Raw genomic sequence first — 19,894 nt, 5'->3', positions numbered from 1 at the left:
TATTAGGCACACTATTAATACAGATGCCATGAAGTTCTCATTTTTTAACCGAGTCATGAAGTTTTGATATATATATATATATATATATATATATGGAACAAGCTCAATAGCAGATTTTATTTAACTCTCGATTTTACAAGAATATCTGATCTCTTTTATCGTTATAGTCGCATCTTATCTCTAAAGGCTTATCGGGCCACAAGAGATATTTTATCGAGATAGATAGAGATAGATGAGAACTGAAATGCCGAGTCATTTTGCGAAGCTTTCTAAAGAGTTTTATCTCTGACAAAAAATAAAACGAAACGTTACTTTATATATGCTAGTGTTCATTGCACGCGCGATTGCATTGTAGAAATTTGTGTTAAGAAACCAACAGGGTTTTTGGAAGGCCAACATATAGTTATATACGGCGGCGTATCAAGCTCTTTACAACTGAGTGGAGATCGCACTGAGTGGTTATAAAACATTGGTGTTTATGGCAAGGCTTTAAAAAAAAGATAAATTTGCCCACTAAAAGGCTGTCACTAAAAGGCTAAGTAAAAAGCATCGATACTTAGCATTCACGGATGTTGTATTCGGTGGTATTGGTGATTAAAATTGAGCATCTTATTCTAGCTTACTTTTATAACACGGCTGCCACTAACAGAGATGTTAAAAGGCAAAATAGTGAATACATATCATAAAACGTCGGATACGAGCTGAAAATGAAAGAATGAACCACTCTATTAGTATCACAAACACGCCACAACGGGGGTACTAATAGCAAAAACACGAGAATTGTTAACGTGAGTAGAAAGTAATTACGAGTGCATATCTATTTAGCGTAACACATATGTAACAAGCACACAAAAAACATGCAGTGACGAACAAATTGGTCCAAGCATACAAAATGGAGGATATCTTTTTTCTTTTGCACAGTTTCGCGAACCGCAAGTTCGCACAACAAAATGTCGTCTACATTTATTTGTATTGGTTATGACATCTGCGCGCAATAATATAGACATCTATAGGTCCGCGATGTCTGTTGTGGCTGGGCTGTTCAAATACGCGGTCTATGCAGCGAACGCTTTGCCAAAAAATAGTCCAAACGCGTTAAACTAGTAAACCTTGACATAGCAATATATTTCATTTGACAAGCAATTGAAATTCTTGCGGACGCTCCAAATCGCATTAACAAATTTGGGGTGGTACAGCAATGGAGCCAGTTACTATTTTGCGATGAACTTTTGATTTGTGAGATCTTAATCGACACCACGGACAATATGGATCTTCAAAGTTATCTGTTAGCAGAAGTACAGCGTAGAAATTGTAGAGAAAGAGAAGATGGGTTGTCTAAAATCATAACTTCAAGTGAGTAGCCTATGTATGTTTTTGCATTCGTGCTATGCATAAATTCAGGCGGAAGCTTGCAACAGTAAAAATGGTTCGCCCATATACGGATGAAACATTTCTAATATCTTAAGTCAACAATAGCAGAGAATCATAATGTTTTTTAATGACACTGACCAGATTTTTGTCTAATCAGTCAATCAGAAAACGTAAAGTTATGGTTCTCTGCAATGACCATAACCTCAACTTTTTATAACCATAACAAACGAATAAGCCAGCTTATACTTTGTGTGTGTCTATACTACGAGTTGTGATATAGGCCAGTCATTTCAATATTTATTGCTCTCAAACCTGATATTTGACAAGTACATAAACAAAAAGATTGACACTGCATCAAAAATTCTTGGCTGCATCAAATACTCCCTCCATGAAGCAAACTTTTAGCTACAACATCAAATGTAGACTGGTTCGCTAGAGTATCATGACATTTTATGGGTTTTGCCAGACAAAACCACTTTTGACTCAATTGAATCAATAAAAAATAAATCAGTCCGTTTCATCGAAAACATTCAAGGCCTGTAATGCATTGATAAAAGGGCACGCTCAACTTGAGTTGCAATCATTTAATAATAGATGTAGGCTGAGTCACAAAGAATATTTGTACTGGTGACACGGTACTCTCTCCTCGGCTCATTGTGTACTTCTTAATGACAGAGGCAATGCAACCTCGTTCGTCTACAAAGGTTGAACCAACATTCATACATGTATGAATGTTGGTTCAACCTTTGTAGACGAACGAGGTTGCATCCAACCTCATATGCCATAACAGCTTTCTTCCATGAAATGTAGTAGATATGAAGATTCTGCTCACACCACCAAAAATCATGAATATTCTCAGCAGCACGATGTATCTCCGTTTCACACTGTCATCAAATCATGAACCATAAGATGCACTCTCCCCATACGCACTGTTGGTGTTTTATTTAGGTGTTCTATGACCTATGAGTGAAATCGCATCATAAATGTGTTTTTACGTAATATTCACAAGTTTAGAGTTTCGTCCTTATATTAGCCACATACTTGCTTATTAATGTAGCAGGTAATGTTAGCATGATGAATAGGCCCTTCGCGTTTGTTACAGATGCTCGTTTACTCAAATCAGTTCTAGAACTGAAAAAGCAGTGTCGGGAATTAGAGTCGACTGAGGATACGTTGAGACTTGAAAATGTGACGTTACGTCAAAAGACAAGCTTATCCGGGTAAGTCTTTGATACTTTCTTATGACTGAAATGTTGTATGTTTAATGCTAGTCTATGGTTGTACGTTCAATGCTAGTCTATGGTTGTATGTTCAATGCTAGTCTAGGGTTGTATGTTCAATGCTAGTCTAGGGTTGTATGTTCAATGCTAGTCTATGGTTGTATGTTCAATGCTAGTCTATGGTTGTATGTTCAATGCTAGTCTATGGTTGTATGCTCAATGCTAGTCTAGGGTTGTATGTTCAATGCTAGTCTATGGTTGTATGTTTAATGCTAGTCTAGGGTTGTCATTGATTAGTGCAAAAGGTCTTATCATCATTATTAGCATTAATTTCCTGTTTGTAGAATAAATAACAGTTTATACAGTATCTTCAGGGTTTACCTGAATGGCCAACGTATAAGTCAATAAATCGGTTGCTTTAGTAATGTGAACATTTCTTTTAGGTAATCTAATAATTTATTTAGGTATTGATATCCATTCTAGATCTTACTATGTTCATTCAAATATATATATAATATATATGGGGGTTAAATATATATGTACATGTATATTTGAATGAACATAGTAAAATCTAGCATCATTAGTAATGGGATTTGTGTCCCATGCCTGAGCTCTAAGCTGCACTGATGAGGCTTCAATAGCCGAAACAGTACTGTCTGTAGCATGAGTATATAATATATAGCGTATGTATATATTTTTCATATATATATTTGTCAAATACAGTGAAACACGGATAACTCAAACTTCAAGGGACCGAGCAAAAGTGTTCGAGTTATTAGAGCGTTCAAGTTATCAGGACAGTCATAAGTGCACGTATTTATCAGTAGAAACATGTACATATTGCTTGTTGCAAGTTAAAGGGTCTCTCGTGTGAAGTTTTAAATATTTTTAATCAGAAAGTATAGATATTTTTCTATCACTTGAGATTTGTTTGTTGCTTTAGGTGATGTGACTGCCAGGACGTTCTCAGATTAAAATTGGCAAAACTTGATCGCGGTTAAAGCGCTCAGAAAAAATACATACGCATTTTTCTACCGAGAGTTTTAACCAAGATCAATTTTGCAGTAAGTCAGTTATTACAAAACTGCTTTACTATTAAAAACCCATTATCAATTTTGCCGATATTACTTTGAAGTTATCCAAATTTTACCTCGCTTTTCTTGCTTTCTTTGCATGTTTGGTAAAATTTGATTTTTGCAAACCTTTAGAAAAGTCGTTAATGAAAATATTTGCCGAAGTTGGTAATAACGAGGCCTAAGAACTACTAAAAGTCGATGTTTATCTCTATGGCTTGGAATAAAGTGATATTCTAAGCGATAGTAACAACCGTCTCGGTAGCCGTTTGGAAATAAACTGTTCGAGTTAACGGAGTTTCGGTCGAGTTATCTAAAGCCATTTATCATTGCGTGGGAACGGACCAAGCAAATCCATTCGAGTTAACCATGTGTTCGATAAATCCGAGGACAATTTATCCGAGTTTCACTGTATATATATTGCATTAGATTTTACTTGCTAGCTTGATCACTGAGCTTTTACCGTGTACAATAAAAAAATTGAACGTGTTGAAATTATAACTTCACATGTGGTTGAATTTATATTAAGATTTATATTTTTACCTTTATATTCTTTTAATTAGATCTTTGTCATTTATTGCCATTTTTAACATAATAATACATTGGTAATGTTAATGTATGCGCCGTGTATACATATAACGTTTGATACTGATCTCACTAGCAAAGAAAATACAGTAGTTCACTTCTCTAAAGTTCAGACAAATACAGTAGTTCACTTCTCTAAAGTTTAGACAAATACAGTAGTTCACTTCTCTAAAGTTTAGGCAAATACAGTAGTTCACTTCTCTAAAGTTTAGACAAATACAGTAGTTCACTTCTCTAAAGTTCAGACAAATACAGTAGTTCACTTCTCTAAAGTTCAGACAAATACAGTAGTTCACTTCTCTAAAGTTCAGACAAATATAGTAGTTCACTTCTCTAAAGTTTAGGCAAATACAGTAGTTCACTTCTCTAAAGTTTAGACAAATACAGTAGTTCACTTCTCTAAAATTTAGACAAATACAGTAGTTCACTTCTCTAAAGTTCAGACAAATACAGTAGTTCACTTCTCTAAAGTTCAGACAAATACAGTAGTTCACTTCTCTAAAGTTCAGACAAATACAGTAGTTCACTTCTCTAAAGTTCAGACAAATACAGTAGTTCACTTCTCTAAAGTTTAGACAAATACAGTAGTTCACTTCTCTAAAGTTTAGACAAATACAGTAGTTCACTTCTCTAAAGTTTAGACAAATACAGTAGTTCACTTCTCTAAAGTTCAGACAAATACAGTAGTTCACTTCTCTAAAGTTTAGACAAATACAGTAGTTCACTTCTCTAAAGTTCAGACAAATATAGTAGTTCACTTCTCTAAAGTTTAGACAAATACAGTAGTTCACTTCTCTAAAATTTAGACAAATACAGTAGTTCACTTCTCTAAAATTTAGACAAATACAGTATAACCCATTTGCTTATTGCTGTCAGTTTTAACATGCTGAGTAAAGTCCATTTTTAGTTTTAAAAAAGTAATTTCATGATTTAGTAAAAGGCATTGTTTTGTGCAGAACTTTGGTTTTTAACTGGAAACCTTTGAATCGTCTGTCCAGTACTATAGAAGCATAATTTCATGTTCACATACATAGATGTTATTCTCGCTACTGTTCAATGTAGATGAGCTGGTTCGCATCTGGTAGCATCTTATATTGTTATTATTATTATGGTTATTGTTGTGTTAGGCGAATGTAAGCACAGCTGCTTTTAAGTTGGTTTTTAATATTTAAATAAGGTTCAAACATTTAAATACTAAACTAAGTTAGTCACAATGCTTCATATTTTATCTAGTATTCAGAACAGTTCTTTCTGTACATACAGTGGTGACAGTAATTATAGGACTGCTAAAAATAAAGACATTTGTTATTGGTTTATTCAGTTTTTTAAATATTTAATATGTGGATTATGACAATATACACATTAATAGAATGCTAAGGATGCTCTACACATAAATATTATTGAATATATTTTAATATTTGACTTTTCGCTCTGATTTTGGTGTAATATAGTGTATTTGCATGTTATGACAATAATTCAATAGAAACTAAGTATATACAACTGCTCGGCAAATTTGTCCAAATACGTATGTATGTATGCATACCTAAGTATACATGTCACTATATAACAGAGGTTCCCAACCTTATTTTGGCCTAGGTACCCTTTGGGAGTCATATTGCAAAAAATGTACCCCTTTGGAAAACACAGTTCAATCAAGGGTATTATTGGTCTAACTTCATGAATATCACATGTGTGCATTATTGAAATGTGTCACTTAAACAGGTAAAGAAATGTGGTATGGTATGAAATTGCTATTTATTAAAATAATTATAACTATGCAGTACAACTTTTATACATCACAGTATTTTGTTACTTTCCCACTTTATTTTGGCCAGTCTAATGGGAAGGCTGTGACTGCTTCGCATCAGTGATCTGTTTGATGTTCAGTTCAGTTACAGATAATGAAACTCTGAGGTCGTCATCAACATTTAGTCGTGAGCGATATTTGCTTTTGATGTACAAAAGTGAGGAAAACCCTTGCTCACACTTATAACTACTAGGAGATATGAGCAACAATTTTAAAGCTACCTCTGAAAGCTTTGGGTAGGATGTTATCAATGAGCACCAGAACTTGCTAAGAACGCAATCTTCAAATCTATCATGTCCACCAGAGTCATTGAGAAGGTCAATCATCTCTTCTTGCATGTCACTATAAATACCAGCTACAAGTTAAATTAAATGGGTTTCTAGCCAACTTCAAATCTGTGTCATTTAGGTCAGGAAAATATTGTTGAAACTCGCAAGCCAGCAGAGAGAGGTGGTCTGCAACCAGATCTTTCATGAACGAAATTGAATCATGTGAAGGCAATTCTTCTGACAAGCTATCAAACATATCAAATGATCCAGCATTGACTTTCTCCACATCTTTAGTTTCATGATAAATGCTCTAAGCTCATCTGTAAAATCAATTGTAGTGGTAGAGTTCCCTTGAAGGGATGTGTTGACAGTGTTTAATCTTAAGAAGATATCTCTCAGATATGCAGCTTTCCATTTCCATTCTGAAGTCCTTAACTTCTCACTGAATTTTGAAGCTTTCTCAGAAGTCGTGTAGCAAAGAAAGTTGTAATCTCATCAATCAGTCCCACAAATCGATCCAGGACATTGCCTTTAGAAAGCCATCTCACTTCTGTGTAGTAAAGGAGGTTTTCATGATCTGCATTGCAATCTTGACATAATTGATGAAACAACCTTGTGTTTAGGGCTGATGCTTGCCCAAGTTTGTCTGAATGGCAAAACTAGTTGGCTTTAAATGATACCAATAATAACTCTATAGCAGTGGTTTCAGCAAAGTTATTAATAATTAGAGCCAAACAAACCAAAAATTTATTAAGCTTATAACTTGTATTGTACCCCCTAGATTTCTAAATTGTACCCCAGGCTGGGAACCCCTGCTATATAAGACTGAATTTGTGGCATTCGGAGTATCAGTAGCGTATTGATATTTAGTTGATCAGCCCTTATTGTCAATCACAGAAGTGGGTAAAATGGGTGCCCAATTAATACCGGTAGATTATATTTCTTGAGAATACTTTTGGTGACAGACAGAGTGTCTACAAAATTTCTCAAACATATAGAGTATGGTCTGAGACTTATGGGCTTATAGCACCGAGGTTTATGCCTAAGATAATAAAGAAATGAGATAATAAAAAAAGCGAGTTTATGTCACGACATGGAATCCAAAAAACAATTGCTAGATGGTCTTATAGAAGCAATGGCGTTGCATCACTTTCAGTGGTATCTTGATCACCACTGTAAGTGTATTAGGTATACTATTGATGAAAAGGGTCAATTCACATGAGTTTAATGCAAGCTCTGGTATTGCAGGGCTTCAGAGGAACAGCTGCAACAGCATATCAAAGTGCAAGAAGAGCTCACTGGACTTTTGAGAGAACGAGGAGAGGTAGGGCTCAGTAATTGTACTTTGCATTGCTTGGTTCCTCATATCGTGCTTCAGCTATTACTATAGAAATTACTCCTTGTCACAAAGATGTAGTGAGAATATGAAATGTTCAGATTTATGCGATTCAAATGTTTATTTAGTAGTTTATTCAGTTTCCTATGTGAAAGGCTCATCCAAAGCGATGCTTAATCCGTATGCTTAATCCGTATGCTTAATCCATATGCTTAATCCGTATGCTTAATCCGTATGCTTAATCCGTATGCTTAATCCGTATGCTTAATCCGTATGCTTAATCCGTATTCTGATGTGTTATAGTTAGTTGCATGGGTGGGGAAGATTTGAAAATCTTTCTATGTCTGCGGGAGGAAATAGTTGCAAAATAAATATTTAATTTTACAAACACAGACTTGAAAGGCGCAGTGTATGATGACATATATATCAAATACCGCATGCGATGATTACATATATGGCTGGAGAGTACTTGTTGCTTCTCTTCATTATATCTAATACTTTAGGGTCATGCGTATAGGCGTTTTTAAGAAGAGATCAGTGAAGAGCAGGGGAATAGCTTTATCATTGTTAGACCAGAATAAGCAGCTTGGCTACCATCCAATAGCTAAACTTATCATTGTCATTTGTATGTCAATTTGTTGATTCATATCTTGTCAATGGTTACTGTTTAATACATGAAATATTTTTTGCTTTCGTATGTACTGGTACCTAGACAATCCCATGCACCGTGAGAGATCGTCATCTGTAATAAGTATGGTCACAATTATTCCTTAAGGCAGCAAGGTGGTCGCGTGGCATTGATGGTTGCGTGCCTCACTGTTGAACCAAATGTCTGAGTTCGAATTCTGATGCAATCCTTTTTCCAACCTTCAACCGTGACTTCAGAAAGAAGTACAGACGGACATGTCTCTTATTATAGTAAAAATCAAAAAAATTGGGTAAAAAGTGTGTACAAGAAATTATAATGTTGTTGTTATTGATGTTCATTGTTTCCGACATTTGCAGCTTTAGATGTCAGCCAATGAGCAAGCTCGTTGTTTGGAGCTCGTCTGCTTTTCGCTTAACTAGTTGACTGAGGAGCGAGTGTTGACTTGTCTTAACTCCTGGTTTAATAAGTGGCTGATGTTGGTTGTTATGAGTATCTGATATGTTATATTCTTATGCAAAAGTTTGATATGTACTCGTTACAACTCTTTGTTTCATGTCCTTGTGTGGCTCTTCGGTCTGTTTTTTATGAGCATGTGTGAATAACTCCTATGTTGTATTCTTAACCATCTTTTTTTAAGAAAAATCAAGAGATTATTGATTTGAAGAACAAGATACAAGATTATGAGAAACAACTGAGTATCAAAGAGGCAGCGTGAGTATTCTGAATAAGTGCTTTTAGATTTATCTTCCTTCTCTAAAGTTCCGGCTGTGTGTTCGTGAGAATCAAGAATTGTTTAATATCTGTTAATAGCTGTTATAGTGTTTGTTTATATGTGATTCTAGTATTCTCGGCAAAGACAATGAAGTATCTGCTGCCCAAGCTAAAGTTGAGCAATTGGAGGGGAGAGTAGAAGAACTCTCCGCTACTAACCAAGTACGTAATAACTAGCTAAGAAACTCTGTTTTCTGTTGTTTCCACTATTTATAACCAGTTGCACAAGATAGCTTAGGGTTGTAGTATTAAGACATATGCTCAGAGAGTAGTCAGGCGTGTGGTACAATTGGTGTAGTACATTAGAGTCACTGGGTTTGGGCCAATATAAGAATTTTGCACTGAGCTTTTGAAGATAGTCATACCTTGACATGCAAGTGTCCCAACATACGAAAAATTTGTGATACGAGGAAAGTTCTAAGCAAAGTTTTGTCTCGAGTTACGAAAAAAATTGAGATATGAGAACAGCATCACTTGGTCTTTCTTGTCGGATCAATTTGAAAAAGTTTTAGAAAGTTTGGCTACAAGTGAAGGTGGAAGTGAGGCAAAAGGGCCAAACCAGAAAAAGAAGAAAAGTTGGGATTCCGAAAATTAAAACCAAGTTAGAATTAAGTTTTGTGTAACAAAATTAAGACTTATTTTCAAGTGTGTGCAAAGTTCGTTTAAGTTAAATGTACAGTTTATATTACGTAGAGTCACAAAAGTGTAGCGTACCGAAAGTGGTGTAGTAAAGTCTTTTTCACACCGCTGTTATTCGCTATGTCTGTCTTGAGGTAGGAACTACAAACAGTACTGTACATAATAATTAAACATTTTATCACAGATCATAATCACTAGATAGGTATTTGTTACTTTGGGAGCATAGGTTGTAAATTAGAACAATTAAACCACAGTTTTCCATTGTAATATTGTGTTTTTGAGTGGTTTTTCTCCGAGGATGGTCACGGATTGATTTGTATTTAGTTATTTTATATAAAAAATTTGATTTGAAACACGAGAGAGTTTACATACAAGCTCTGTCCCGGAACGCATTAAGCTCATATGTCAAGATATGACTGTACTATTGGAGTGTTTAGCTTTTTGGAGCTTACTGTCTGCGATACTTATCTATTTGCATGAAAAGGTTACATTTTAAAACACTTTAAAAGTTCTAGAATCGACAATGCTAAGAATGCAGTTCTGAGTATCTCAAGTGGTAGTCTGGCTGAAGACCTGAGTTCAAGGAAATGATTTTGCTTGTTTCCGCTTGCAGTTAGTCATGCTAGGTGATTCATTACACAAATCACACAGTTTCGTTGATGAAAATAAGAGCCACATATTTGATGAGTGTCAATGTTCAATTCTATGATAGCCAATAGGAACCTCCATGTGGTCTCAGTGTAAATAGTTGGTTACTACTCAAATTTCTTCCTACTTCACATTTCGGTGTTTCACACAAATATGTTGAATACTGAAGAAATTATTACCAATGCTAAAACACATTTGTGCATTTTTAGATGCTTAAGGACGAACAGCAGGCCTTGCAACTGGAGTATATTTGTATGTCTGACAAGTACAAGGTTACCGAGCAGCAGTACAATGACCTTATAGAAAGGTCAGTCCCTTCTGTTATTTATTCTACGACTTGCTGTCAATTCACTGATGGAGTTGTGCTTTTCCGTCTGATTGCTTATCGTATTTTATGCAGTCTTGTTTCGCCATACTAATTGTTTTCTTATGTGACTTTCTTATGTCACTTTCTTATGTCACTTTCTCGTGTCACTTTCTTATGTCACTTTCTTATGTCACTTTCTTATGTCACTTTCCTATGTCACTTTCTCATGTCACTTTCTCATGTCACTCTCTTATGTCACTTTCTTATGTCACTTTCTTATGTCACTTTCTTATGTCATTTTCTTATGTCACTTTCTTATGTCACTTTCTTATGTCACTTTCTTATGTCCCTTTCTTATATCATTTTCTTATGTCATTTTCTTATGTCACTTTCTTATGTCACTACTCATTCACAGGTGGCTGGAGCGAACACAACAGGATGCCGATCAACAAAACAAAGAAATGGAAGAATTTCAAAGACAAAAGCAGAATAAGATACAAAAGCAAATAAAGGAGGCAATGAAGGCTGAACCCAAAGTTTTGGTCAAGATGCCGCAGTAAGTCTCCTGTCAGATTATGTCTTTTGTTTGCTGGTGTGGTTAAGGTGCCTCAGTAAGTCACCTGTCAGAATATGTCTTTTGTTTGCTGGTGTGGTCAAGGTGCCTCAGTAAGTATCCTGTCAGAATATGTCTTTTGTTTGCTGGTGTGGTCAAGGTGCCTCAGTAAGTATCCTGTCAGATTTTGTCTTTTGTTTGCTGGTGTGGTTAAGGTGCCTCAGTAAGTCACCTGTCAGTATATGTCTTTTGTTTGCTGGTGTGGTCAAGGTGCCTCAGTAAGTCTCCTGTCAGAGAATGTATCTTGTTTGCTGGTGTGGTTAAGGTGCCTCAGTAAGCCTCCTGTCAGAGAATATATATTGTTTGCTGTTGTGGGTAACATGCCTCAGTAAGCCTCCTGTCAGAGAATATATATTGTTTGCTGTTGTGGGTAACATGCCTCAGTAAGTCTCCTGTCAGAGAATGTATCTTGTTTGCGGGTGTAGTCAAGGTGCCTCAGTAAGTCTCCTGTCAGAGAATGTATATTATTTGCTGGTGTGGTCAAGGTGCCTCAGTAAGTCATTAAGTCTTTTACTAAGTTTATGTATTTTGCTTCACTTGTAGCCTGTGATCCATATCCTGTGATTCTTACATCTGTGAATAGATTTGAAATGATTTTGACTTGTCACACTGGACCAAGCATAGCTCGTGATGTTATAAATCATTCACGGACATTGAGCATGTCCAGTTGTGCTCAATCTGATTTTTTACATATGACACATTCTCATATGTAGATGATATTAAATAAAGCCTGAGCTCTGTTTTGGGACAGGCAGGCCTTGACATTCCTATAGCATGTAGTGTAGCTGTGACCAGGCCTTGAAATTCATTGAGCAGGTTCTTTATATTGCAGAGCCTCATACTACAGCACTGCTTCTGTCCCAACTAAAGTGCTCTACTCATTCGTAAGTACTCTCTAACCATTTGGTCAGCTATCTACTAGCTGAGCCTTGACATGAGAGTAGTCCCACACTCCTTCAAGGCCACCATTCTAGTTGTACAGGAATATAGTACTGCTACATTACTAGCTCCATATTAGGCTTGAATTTTGGTAATCATTTGATAATAGTTGCTGCGGGAAATAGGCTTTTCTGGTATATTAGTTCACCGTTTATTTGCTTCACCAAAATAAGAACAGAAGAAAAAGGCACGAAAATTTGTTGCCTTCTGTATAAACGCCTTTTTAAACTTTTACATAATATTAGCTCTTGTTAAGATATTTTTATCTATAAATACATGTATGTTAAAAAAACTACTAAATGAAAACTGATCTAAAAAGAATAGATTGTCACACAAATTCTGTTGTACTTGTTACAGTTGAGATCTTAGTCCATAAAGAGCAATAACCTTGTTTTACACGCCGTCTACATGCAGAAAAGCGTATGATGATCAATGGAACTGCCTGCAAGTGCTTTGTATGCCACGGTGCAACAAACTATTTTGTGGTTAACTTCTGACACGTAACAGTATGCTATGATGCAGAGTGACTCACGGTTTCTCTTTTAAATTTTACCTTCTTTTGAGCTAATCAATTTCTGGTACGTTAGTATCATTTTAATTTGTCTCCTCTTGAAAGTTTTTTGAGTGTCACCCAATTACCTCTGTTTCTCCCGCTTACTCCTTCACACTGCTTATCATTTGATGAGTTTATTGATATTTGAGGAAGCGCATGATGGAGAGATCAATGATATAAAATGGAGTCCATCTGGCAGGGTCTTCGCCACAGCTGGGGTTGACAGGAAGGTGAAAATTTGGGAAGTTTCCGCCAATCGTAAGTAGCCTCAGATCTTTCATTTTAGTCAAACCTTTTTGTCTGTTGTTATATACATAACCTCAAACAATAGATTCATTCAGAATGAGAATATTTGTTTTGCCACTGAGGCTATGGTGAGTAAGGTGAGACTTAAAGAGTTTGTCCTATCATCCAGTTTGTGAGGTATTATAAAAAATTATGGTTCGATTATGTGAAAAACCAGCGCTGTTCTTCTGTTTATAGAACGCTGCCAAAAGAGAGGCACTCTTGCCGGCAGCAATGGAGGAGTTATGTCTATCGAGTTTGACTCGGAGGTTAGTAACTAATTTAATGCATCCATTGAAGGTACATGTATTATCTATATTATTATACATGTAGGTATACCTTCAATGAATGTATTATGCATGCTCAACCATGAGAGCAAGTAGTTAGATCTTATTAGTAAGTTTACTCAAATTAGCCATTGGCAATGTGCCAGGCTAATAGCAAGTGGCAGACAACTACATTACCTCTCATTGTTTATAAGCTGATTTTAATACCCGTACAACGCAGGGAATTCCGCCAGTTATTACATATATGATAATTTGACTTTTTTTAATTTAGGTTTTTACAGTTTTATAAGTTTCCTCTGCCGTAATGCAATTGCCTGCAGTATTTATTAATTGCCTGCAGTATTTATTAATTGCCTGCAGCATTTATTAATTGCCTGCAGTATTTATTAATTGCCTGCAGTATTTATTAATTGCCTGCAGTATTTATTAATTGCCTGCAGTATTTATTAATGATTTACTGTAGGACTTTGTGTAAAATGAATTGAACAACTTGTATGTTTAGTCGAATATTTATGTTTACATAGAAGAATATAACATACCAACAAAATTTTAGATGATTTTCTATTTAAGCCTGAGAATTCCTTACTGGCTGGCTCCAATGACTTTGCCTGTCACATCTGGAACATCAATGACCAGAGACATAGACACGCCCTAACAGGTCACTCTGGTAGGGTGTTCTGCGCTAAGTTTATGGAAAATGCTGGAATGGTAGTTTCTGGGTCACATGACAGAACGCTTAAGCAGTGGGATTTGAGGGAGCGGGCCTGTAAGTATATATTAAAAGATTTTGAACTACAGCCATACTTTGTGGTGTGAGCTCAAAGCATTCTGGAAGTGAGCTCGTATGTCAATTTTCTCTTATCTCAAAGCAATATTTCCTATATAAAATAACTAAATACAAATTAATTCGTTATCATGCTATGAAAAATGTTTTAATTGTGTAATTCAATACCTACGCTCACAAAGTAACAAACACCTATCTAATGGTTGTGATCTACAATAAAGTTGTCATATTATTATGTACATTACTGTATCGAGTTCTTACCTCAAGACAGACATAGCGGCTAACGGCAGTGTGTGAGAGACTTGTCTCAAAATTGTCTCAGATTTCAAGGCAAAAACTTGCTCAAAATTTTGTTCGTATCTCAATTTTTTCATATGTTGGGGCGCGTATGTCAATGTATGACTGTATTGCTCGTTTCACCATTAGTGTTGTGGGTAACGGGTTCATCTTAGGTCGGTACAACGCATGCGCAACGAACATACAAGGTACTTAAACGCACGAACATTGTGGATACAAACCCCGACACATGTAAGTAACGATGCATGCACCACAACGTGACACAGTTAATACATTAATATTATTAATAATATTAATGTATCATAATGATAGTAGTAATAATATTATATTATTATTCAATATTCTATTTATATTTATAGTCTGTTAATAAAACAGCTCTAAAACATTACACAAAGTATTCTATTTATTTTCTATTGACCGTTGTATGTGCGTTGAGATGAAAGTGTATGTGCGTTGTATTCACAATGTATGTTCGTCGCGCATGCGTTGTATGCACGCTGTACCAACCTAAGACTCACCGTTACCGAGTTGTGTGCATGGAGCCTTGCATCCGCCCAATTTCTCATGATAGTCAGCCAGCTGGAAGGCTCCCAGTCTGAAGAGGGTTTCTAATACTTCTCATACTGCTCATTTCTCAAGTACATAAAAAGGTAATAGGCGGTGTTCACTACAAAGATATCTAGTTTAAGAGTCTAGTCAGGCTTCCTTTTTACTAGGTGTGAGAACAATGTTCGCTGGATCAAGTTGCAACGCGCTGGTTACGGTTGGCTCTTTGGTGGTCAGCGGCCATTTTGATAAAAAGGTACGGTTCTGGGACAAAAGGACTGACTCACAGTCTAATGAAATTACGCTACAGGCTAAAGTTACTTCTCTTGAATTAGCCACAGGTAAGCACTTGCTTTTCGGTGTGTATATATGCTCTCGGTGTGTTTTTAGAATCTGTCAGCTCTAGCATTATTATAGGATGAATTTTAGCTGCTTTAAAAGATATCAGATTTCTTCTATAAGTTGTAATTCAGTTAAATGTTTCCAGATCATTGTTATGGTCATATCTATGCTAAATTGTTTAGTTATATACATGTAAGGTTTGATGGAAAGGATGATTCATGATATTGTTAATAGGTATTTGTTTTTTCTATAGTATGGCTAGTCGCAGTAGCATATTTATTAATGCATGAATTTTAAATGTATTTTGCAGTTCTGATTTTCAAACAGATATGTTTGTTTTTGGTTTATGCCACAACATGAAATTATCTTAAAGATAATCTGGATAATCCTGTTTATCCTTCCAGGATAATCCTATCCTGAAAAATAATCAGATAACCCTCTGCACATTGTCTCTTTAGCAAAGAGTTACAATGATACTATGATTTGCCCCAGAGTCTCTCTAGTAGAGAGGCCTCTTAGCTATAGCAATTGCTGATTATTATAAATTTTCTAAGCAAGAGGGGACAATCCTTAAATGAAATGGAGGGTTGTCGATCGCAATGATACTATCACTGTAACAATAGCACTTGAAAATAAGATTAGGTTCAAGCAGCAAATTCATTTCCTTTCTCACTTCTTTTCATTTTTTATAAAAGTTTATGAGAAATTTTCAATAGTCAGCAATTGTTATAGCTAAGAGGCCTCTCTACTAGTGAGACTCCGGGGCAGCCATATCAAAAAGATGATCTAGGGACCGCTAAATGTTATTATTGCCCTAAAGAGTAGTTGGCTAGCATTGTATCATCGGTATTGTTTGCTCTGATGCAGATAGAAATCGTCTCCTCTGTTCCACTCGTGAGCCATCACTCAAAATTATCGACATTCGCATGAACCAAGTCGTCTCCACCTTCATGTGTGTATAATTTTCATATTTGTGCATGTATAACTGCTTAGCTTCAGTGGGAAGGCTGCTCATTGCTCTACCAGCTCCATTATTGTCTAATTGCTTGTTTTATCACCAGTGCAGCTGTGGTAGAGTTATAATGTCTTTGCTTCATGCCAAGGAAACAATTTATTTCGATTTTTCTTTTAAAATCTCTCAAACGATGGCAGCTCTCAAACCTCCTAGCTTCCAAACTATTACTTTGCTGTAAAAGCAATATTTTGTGGATATTATGAGCTTTATAGTACAGAATAACATGTTTCCCCTTGTCACTGCCTTGACTTACATGCTAGAGCTCACATAGCCTTTGTGTCCAACATTTCTGGCTCAGTCTATTATCCGAGTAACCAAATTTTTGTCACTTTTTAGGGCTAGTTCTTTCAATATCGGCGCAGACTATGCCAAGGCAACATTTAGGTGAGTCCTAGGCAATTCCAGTGTATTGGTTCACATGCTAGGCATTGTTGTTTATCATTCAGTTTTTATAATTTATGTTCATCATATGCTTACCTCTTGTATACCAGACTTCTAGCTTGCAGTCACCATAGTTTGCAGTTTTCAGCCGAAACTTTAACCTTATGCTAACCATATGCTTGTAGCCCAGACATGGAGTACGTTTGCTGTGGCTCATCTGATGGTAGCATATACATATGGAATGTGAACAAGGGTCGAGTAGAAAAGGTTCTCGAAAAGGAGCACACGTGAGTTGAACTGTTTAAACTATGTGTCTAGTTTGTACAGTTTTCTAAGTGACTGAGAGCTCCTTTGAGATGTTTTATTATTGGTCATTCGATTAGTTCCGTGTTCTTATTGGTCATTCGATTAGTTCTTCTGTGTTCTTATTGGTCATCGATTAGTTATTCTGCGTTCTTGTTGTAAAGCTGTTAACTTTACAGTTTATTTCACTGTGAATTTTCAGAAGTTCCGAATAGAAAATGATTACAAACTCAAAGCAGATTTGATTGGCCTCAGTTTTATTCACTTATCAAATAGGGACATGTCAAGAAATCAGATAGCCTTGAACATGTCGTTTCCAAACAAACTGCTACTGAGTTACAGACTCAAATTACTGGACATGAACCTTGTTTTAAATGATATGATGAAAACACTATAAACCTGCTAAATAGGAGAGTGTATCTTATATCTATCCTTCCTTGCTTCAACCTACAATATGTGCCAGCATTTGTTACAGTCACACGGTAATTGCCTGCTCCTGGCATCCAGCTGGCAACTACCTAATCTCATGTGACAACAAGAAGAAGGTCGTCCTCTGGTCTGACTTCTAGTTCGACTTCCTAGTCACGCACCAGAAACTCCAGTTGGATTGTTAAATTGACTTTGTAGTGATATGTCTAGCATTTGCTATAGTGTTATATATCTAGCATTTGCAATAGTGCTATATCTTGTGTTTGCTGTATTTTTACTATCACCAACTGTTTACAATGTTGCAAGCAATTCATAACAGTTATTCTGTTCTGGGTGTACTGCCAGTAGCACATTTGCTGTTCGTATTACATTGTATGATGAATGCCATTATTTTATTTTCTAAAGAATAAATTTTAGAGTCTAAGAAGTTATACATCTGTGTGTGACTCTATGAAACTAGATACAATGTATGAGTTTTTAGGCTAATCCTTGGAGGACTGTACAGGGTGTCCGAGACAGGTCCGTCTTATGTACAGATAGGCTAGAGTCTCTAGTACTCTTTCTTCACCTCTTTTGTTCTTTTCTTTTCAGATGATTTTTTATCTTTAGCCTTGGCTCCATGCTTTCTAAAATATAAACCCGCTGAATAAAAGAAGCCCTAAGGATTACATAACTGTAAGTCTAGTATAACCAGGTACTCGTAAAATAGTCTTAAAACTTCACCTGGTACTTCCTACTTTGTTCATTTTTTCGGAGGGAGAGGGAATCGAAAATCTTCTTGTTTCTTCATTGTACAAGACATCTGGCATCGGTTCGTACCCACCATCATCTTTAAAATGCATACGCGCTCCGTGATACATGGGATTTTACTTAATTCCCTATGCATTAATACGTAGGTAGAAAATATCATCTATAGTAAAAGTTGCAACACTATGGTATTGGACATGTAACACTTCCATTCCTACCAGGATTGCTCGAGTTAGCAGATCCCTAGCTGCCCCTCTAATTAACAGGTTCTTTGATGGCGCAGGTAAGCATTAGATTTTAGGTAAGTCAATATGTTCTAGCTTGTTCTCTAATGTTAATCATGGGTCTGTGTGTAATTACTTTCTACCACTGAACATCTAAATAAATGTCTATTATTGGTCTGATAAGAGAGCGGGAGAGTGCAAGCGAAGAGAGGAGGAGAGAAGAGTGTGTGAGATCTTACGGTTGGATTCTCTTGCTGTCACTCCCAGTCAGATCTTTCTGGAAAAGGTCTGACTGGTGGTCTGAAAGTCACAACCAACCTCAAACCTTTTTGAGAGTTAACCAGAAACTTGTTTTTACCAGTCAAGTACTCTGGATCAGTAGACCACGCTATCATTAGAACTAAAAAGCAATGTCACTCACCCCTTTTTCCGTTTCTGTCTGTTACAGCGCACAATATAACCAGCTCATGCCCAGAGCATTCTAAAAACCCTGTTTCACATTCTGCACGCAATGGCACCCCAATCTCGATCAACCCAAGCAGTCCCTGCAATAACGCTATGCATCCGGGTGACCTTAGTGTCCTGTTTGGTGTGATATCTGCATACTTATTCGTTACAGAGGGAATGTTTTTGTCCATCATTTTTATTCACTACTCTCCAGCTACTGTAGCTAAATAGCAAAGAGAAGACAAAAACCAAACCTTCAAGATCAAGGGTGTGTTCTTTTATGAACTGCCTCAAGTCCTCATCTCCGGACAGGCGGGTGAATTTGTAGTCTTCACCCAGTTTGTTAGCTTTCCATCCTGTAAGCTCCGCCTCATTGTTTAGCACCTAAAATCCGTTCAACTTCTAGCATGAGTGACAAACGTAAGCAAGTATTAGCAGGTGTCAGGATATTAATGTATTTGTTTACTTTATTATATATTGTTATTTACTAATTTATAAGATCGTTGTATCGCCATATAAATATCAGTAAAAGAAGTCAGCAGCTGCCAGCTGTTAGGTTCCGGTTCTGCTCACTGGTTTGTCTCTCTGATTTTTAATTGTTTGCTAAAGGATTCTTACTGGGGTCAGTAGATAGATGAGAGTATTATGGGCATGTTCTGCATGCTAATGTCACCATCTTAAATTTTACTTACACCCTTACGAAACTTACGGAAATGTATGATGGTTACTAATTATACCACTTCCTTGGCACACCTCAAACTATCTCCAACTTTAATTAATCAACGGCATCAATTTGATTCGTAATCAAGAAGCTTCCCTAAATAGTAAACTGCTAAACTGAAATGCCCAAACTTTTGGCAGTTTTAGCATAGTTTCATAAACTTAATAAATTTAAATAATTTACTATAATTAAACGTAATAATTATATTACCCAGACTTCATCTGGCTGACTAACTGGTGATTTTGTATCTTTGAAGAATATTATTAGGCGAAGGTACATAATACACTAGAATGAGCTCTTGAAGCG

At 36.2% G+C, this 19,894-nt stretch overlaps 1 protein-coding gene across 1 annotated transcript; it reads left to right on the top strand.

Moving 5' to 3' along the window:
* The first annotated feature begins 1,198 nt into the window (after nt 1–1,198).
* Nucleotides 1,199–18,098, top strand: LOC137405758 (autophagy-related protein 16-like). The gene is made up of 16 exons (XM_068092145.1): nt 1,199–1,353; nt 2,474–2,591; nt 7,574–7,649; nt 8,948–9,021; nt 9,153–9,243; nt 10,578–10,675; nt 11,091–11,231; nt 12,121–12,172; nt 12,930–13,038; nt 13,264–13,334; nt 13,923–14,118; nt 15,150–15,320; nt 16,189–16,273; nt 16,673–16,720; nt 16,903–17,004; nt 17,496–18,098. The coding sequence occupies exons 1-16, from the start codon at nt 1,266–1,268 to the stop codon at nt 17,587–17,589; spliced, it is 1,614 nt and encodes a 537-aa protein (XP_067948246.1). The 5' UTR covers nt 1,199–1,265; the 3' UTR covers nt 17,590–18,098.
* The last annotated feature ends 1,796 nt before the right edge of the window (nt 18,099–19,894 follow it).

Source organism: Watersipora subatra, chromosome 10 (genome assembly GCF_963576615.1).
Source record: "Watersipora subatra chromosome 10, tzWatSuba1.1, whole genome shotgun sequence".
Classification (NCBI taxonomy): Eukaryota; Metazoa; Bryozoa; class Gymnolaemata; order Cheilostomatida; family Watersiporidae; genus Watersipora; species Watersipora subatra.
Note: the sequence above shows the minus strand (reverse complement) of the source record. Positions and strands in the feature narration are given on the sequence as shown.

What these genes read in the sequence shown, in the direction of transcription:
- LOC137405758 (XM_068092145.1), top strand. Translation starts at nt 1,266, where the DNA reads ATGGATCTTCAAAGTTATCTGTTAGCAGAAGTACAGCGTAGAAATTGT. An exon ending in AACTCTCCGCTACTAACCAA is followed by an intron (nt 9,244 to 10,577) that starts GTACGTAATAAC and finishes GTGCATTTTTAG; the next exon opens with ATGCTTAAGGACGAACAGCA. An exon ending in TACAATGACCTTATAGAAAG is followed by an intron (nt 10,676 to 11,090) that starts GTCAGTCCCTTC and finishes ACTCATTCACAG; the next exon opens with GTGGCTGGAGCGAACACAAC.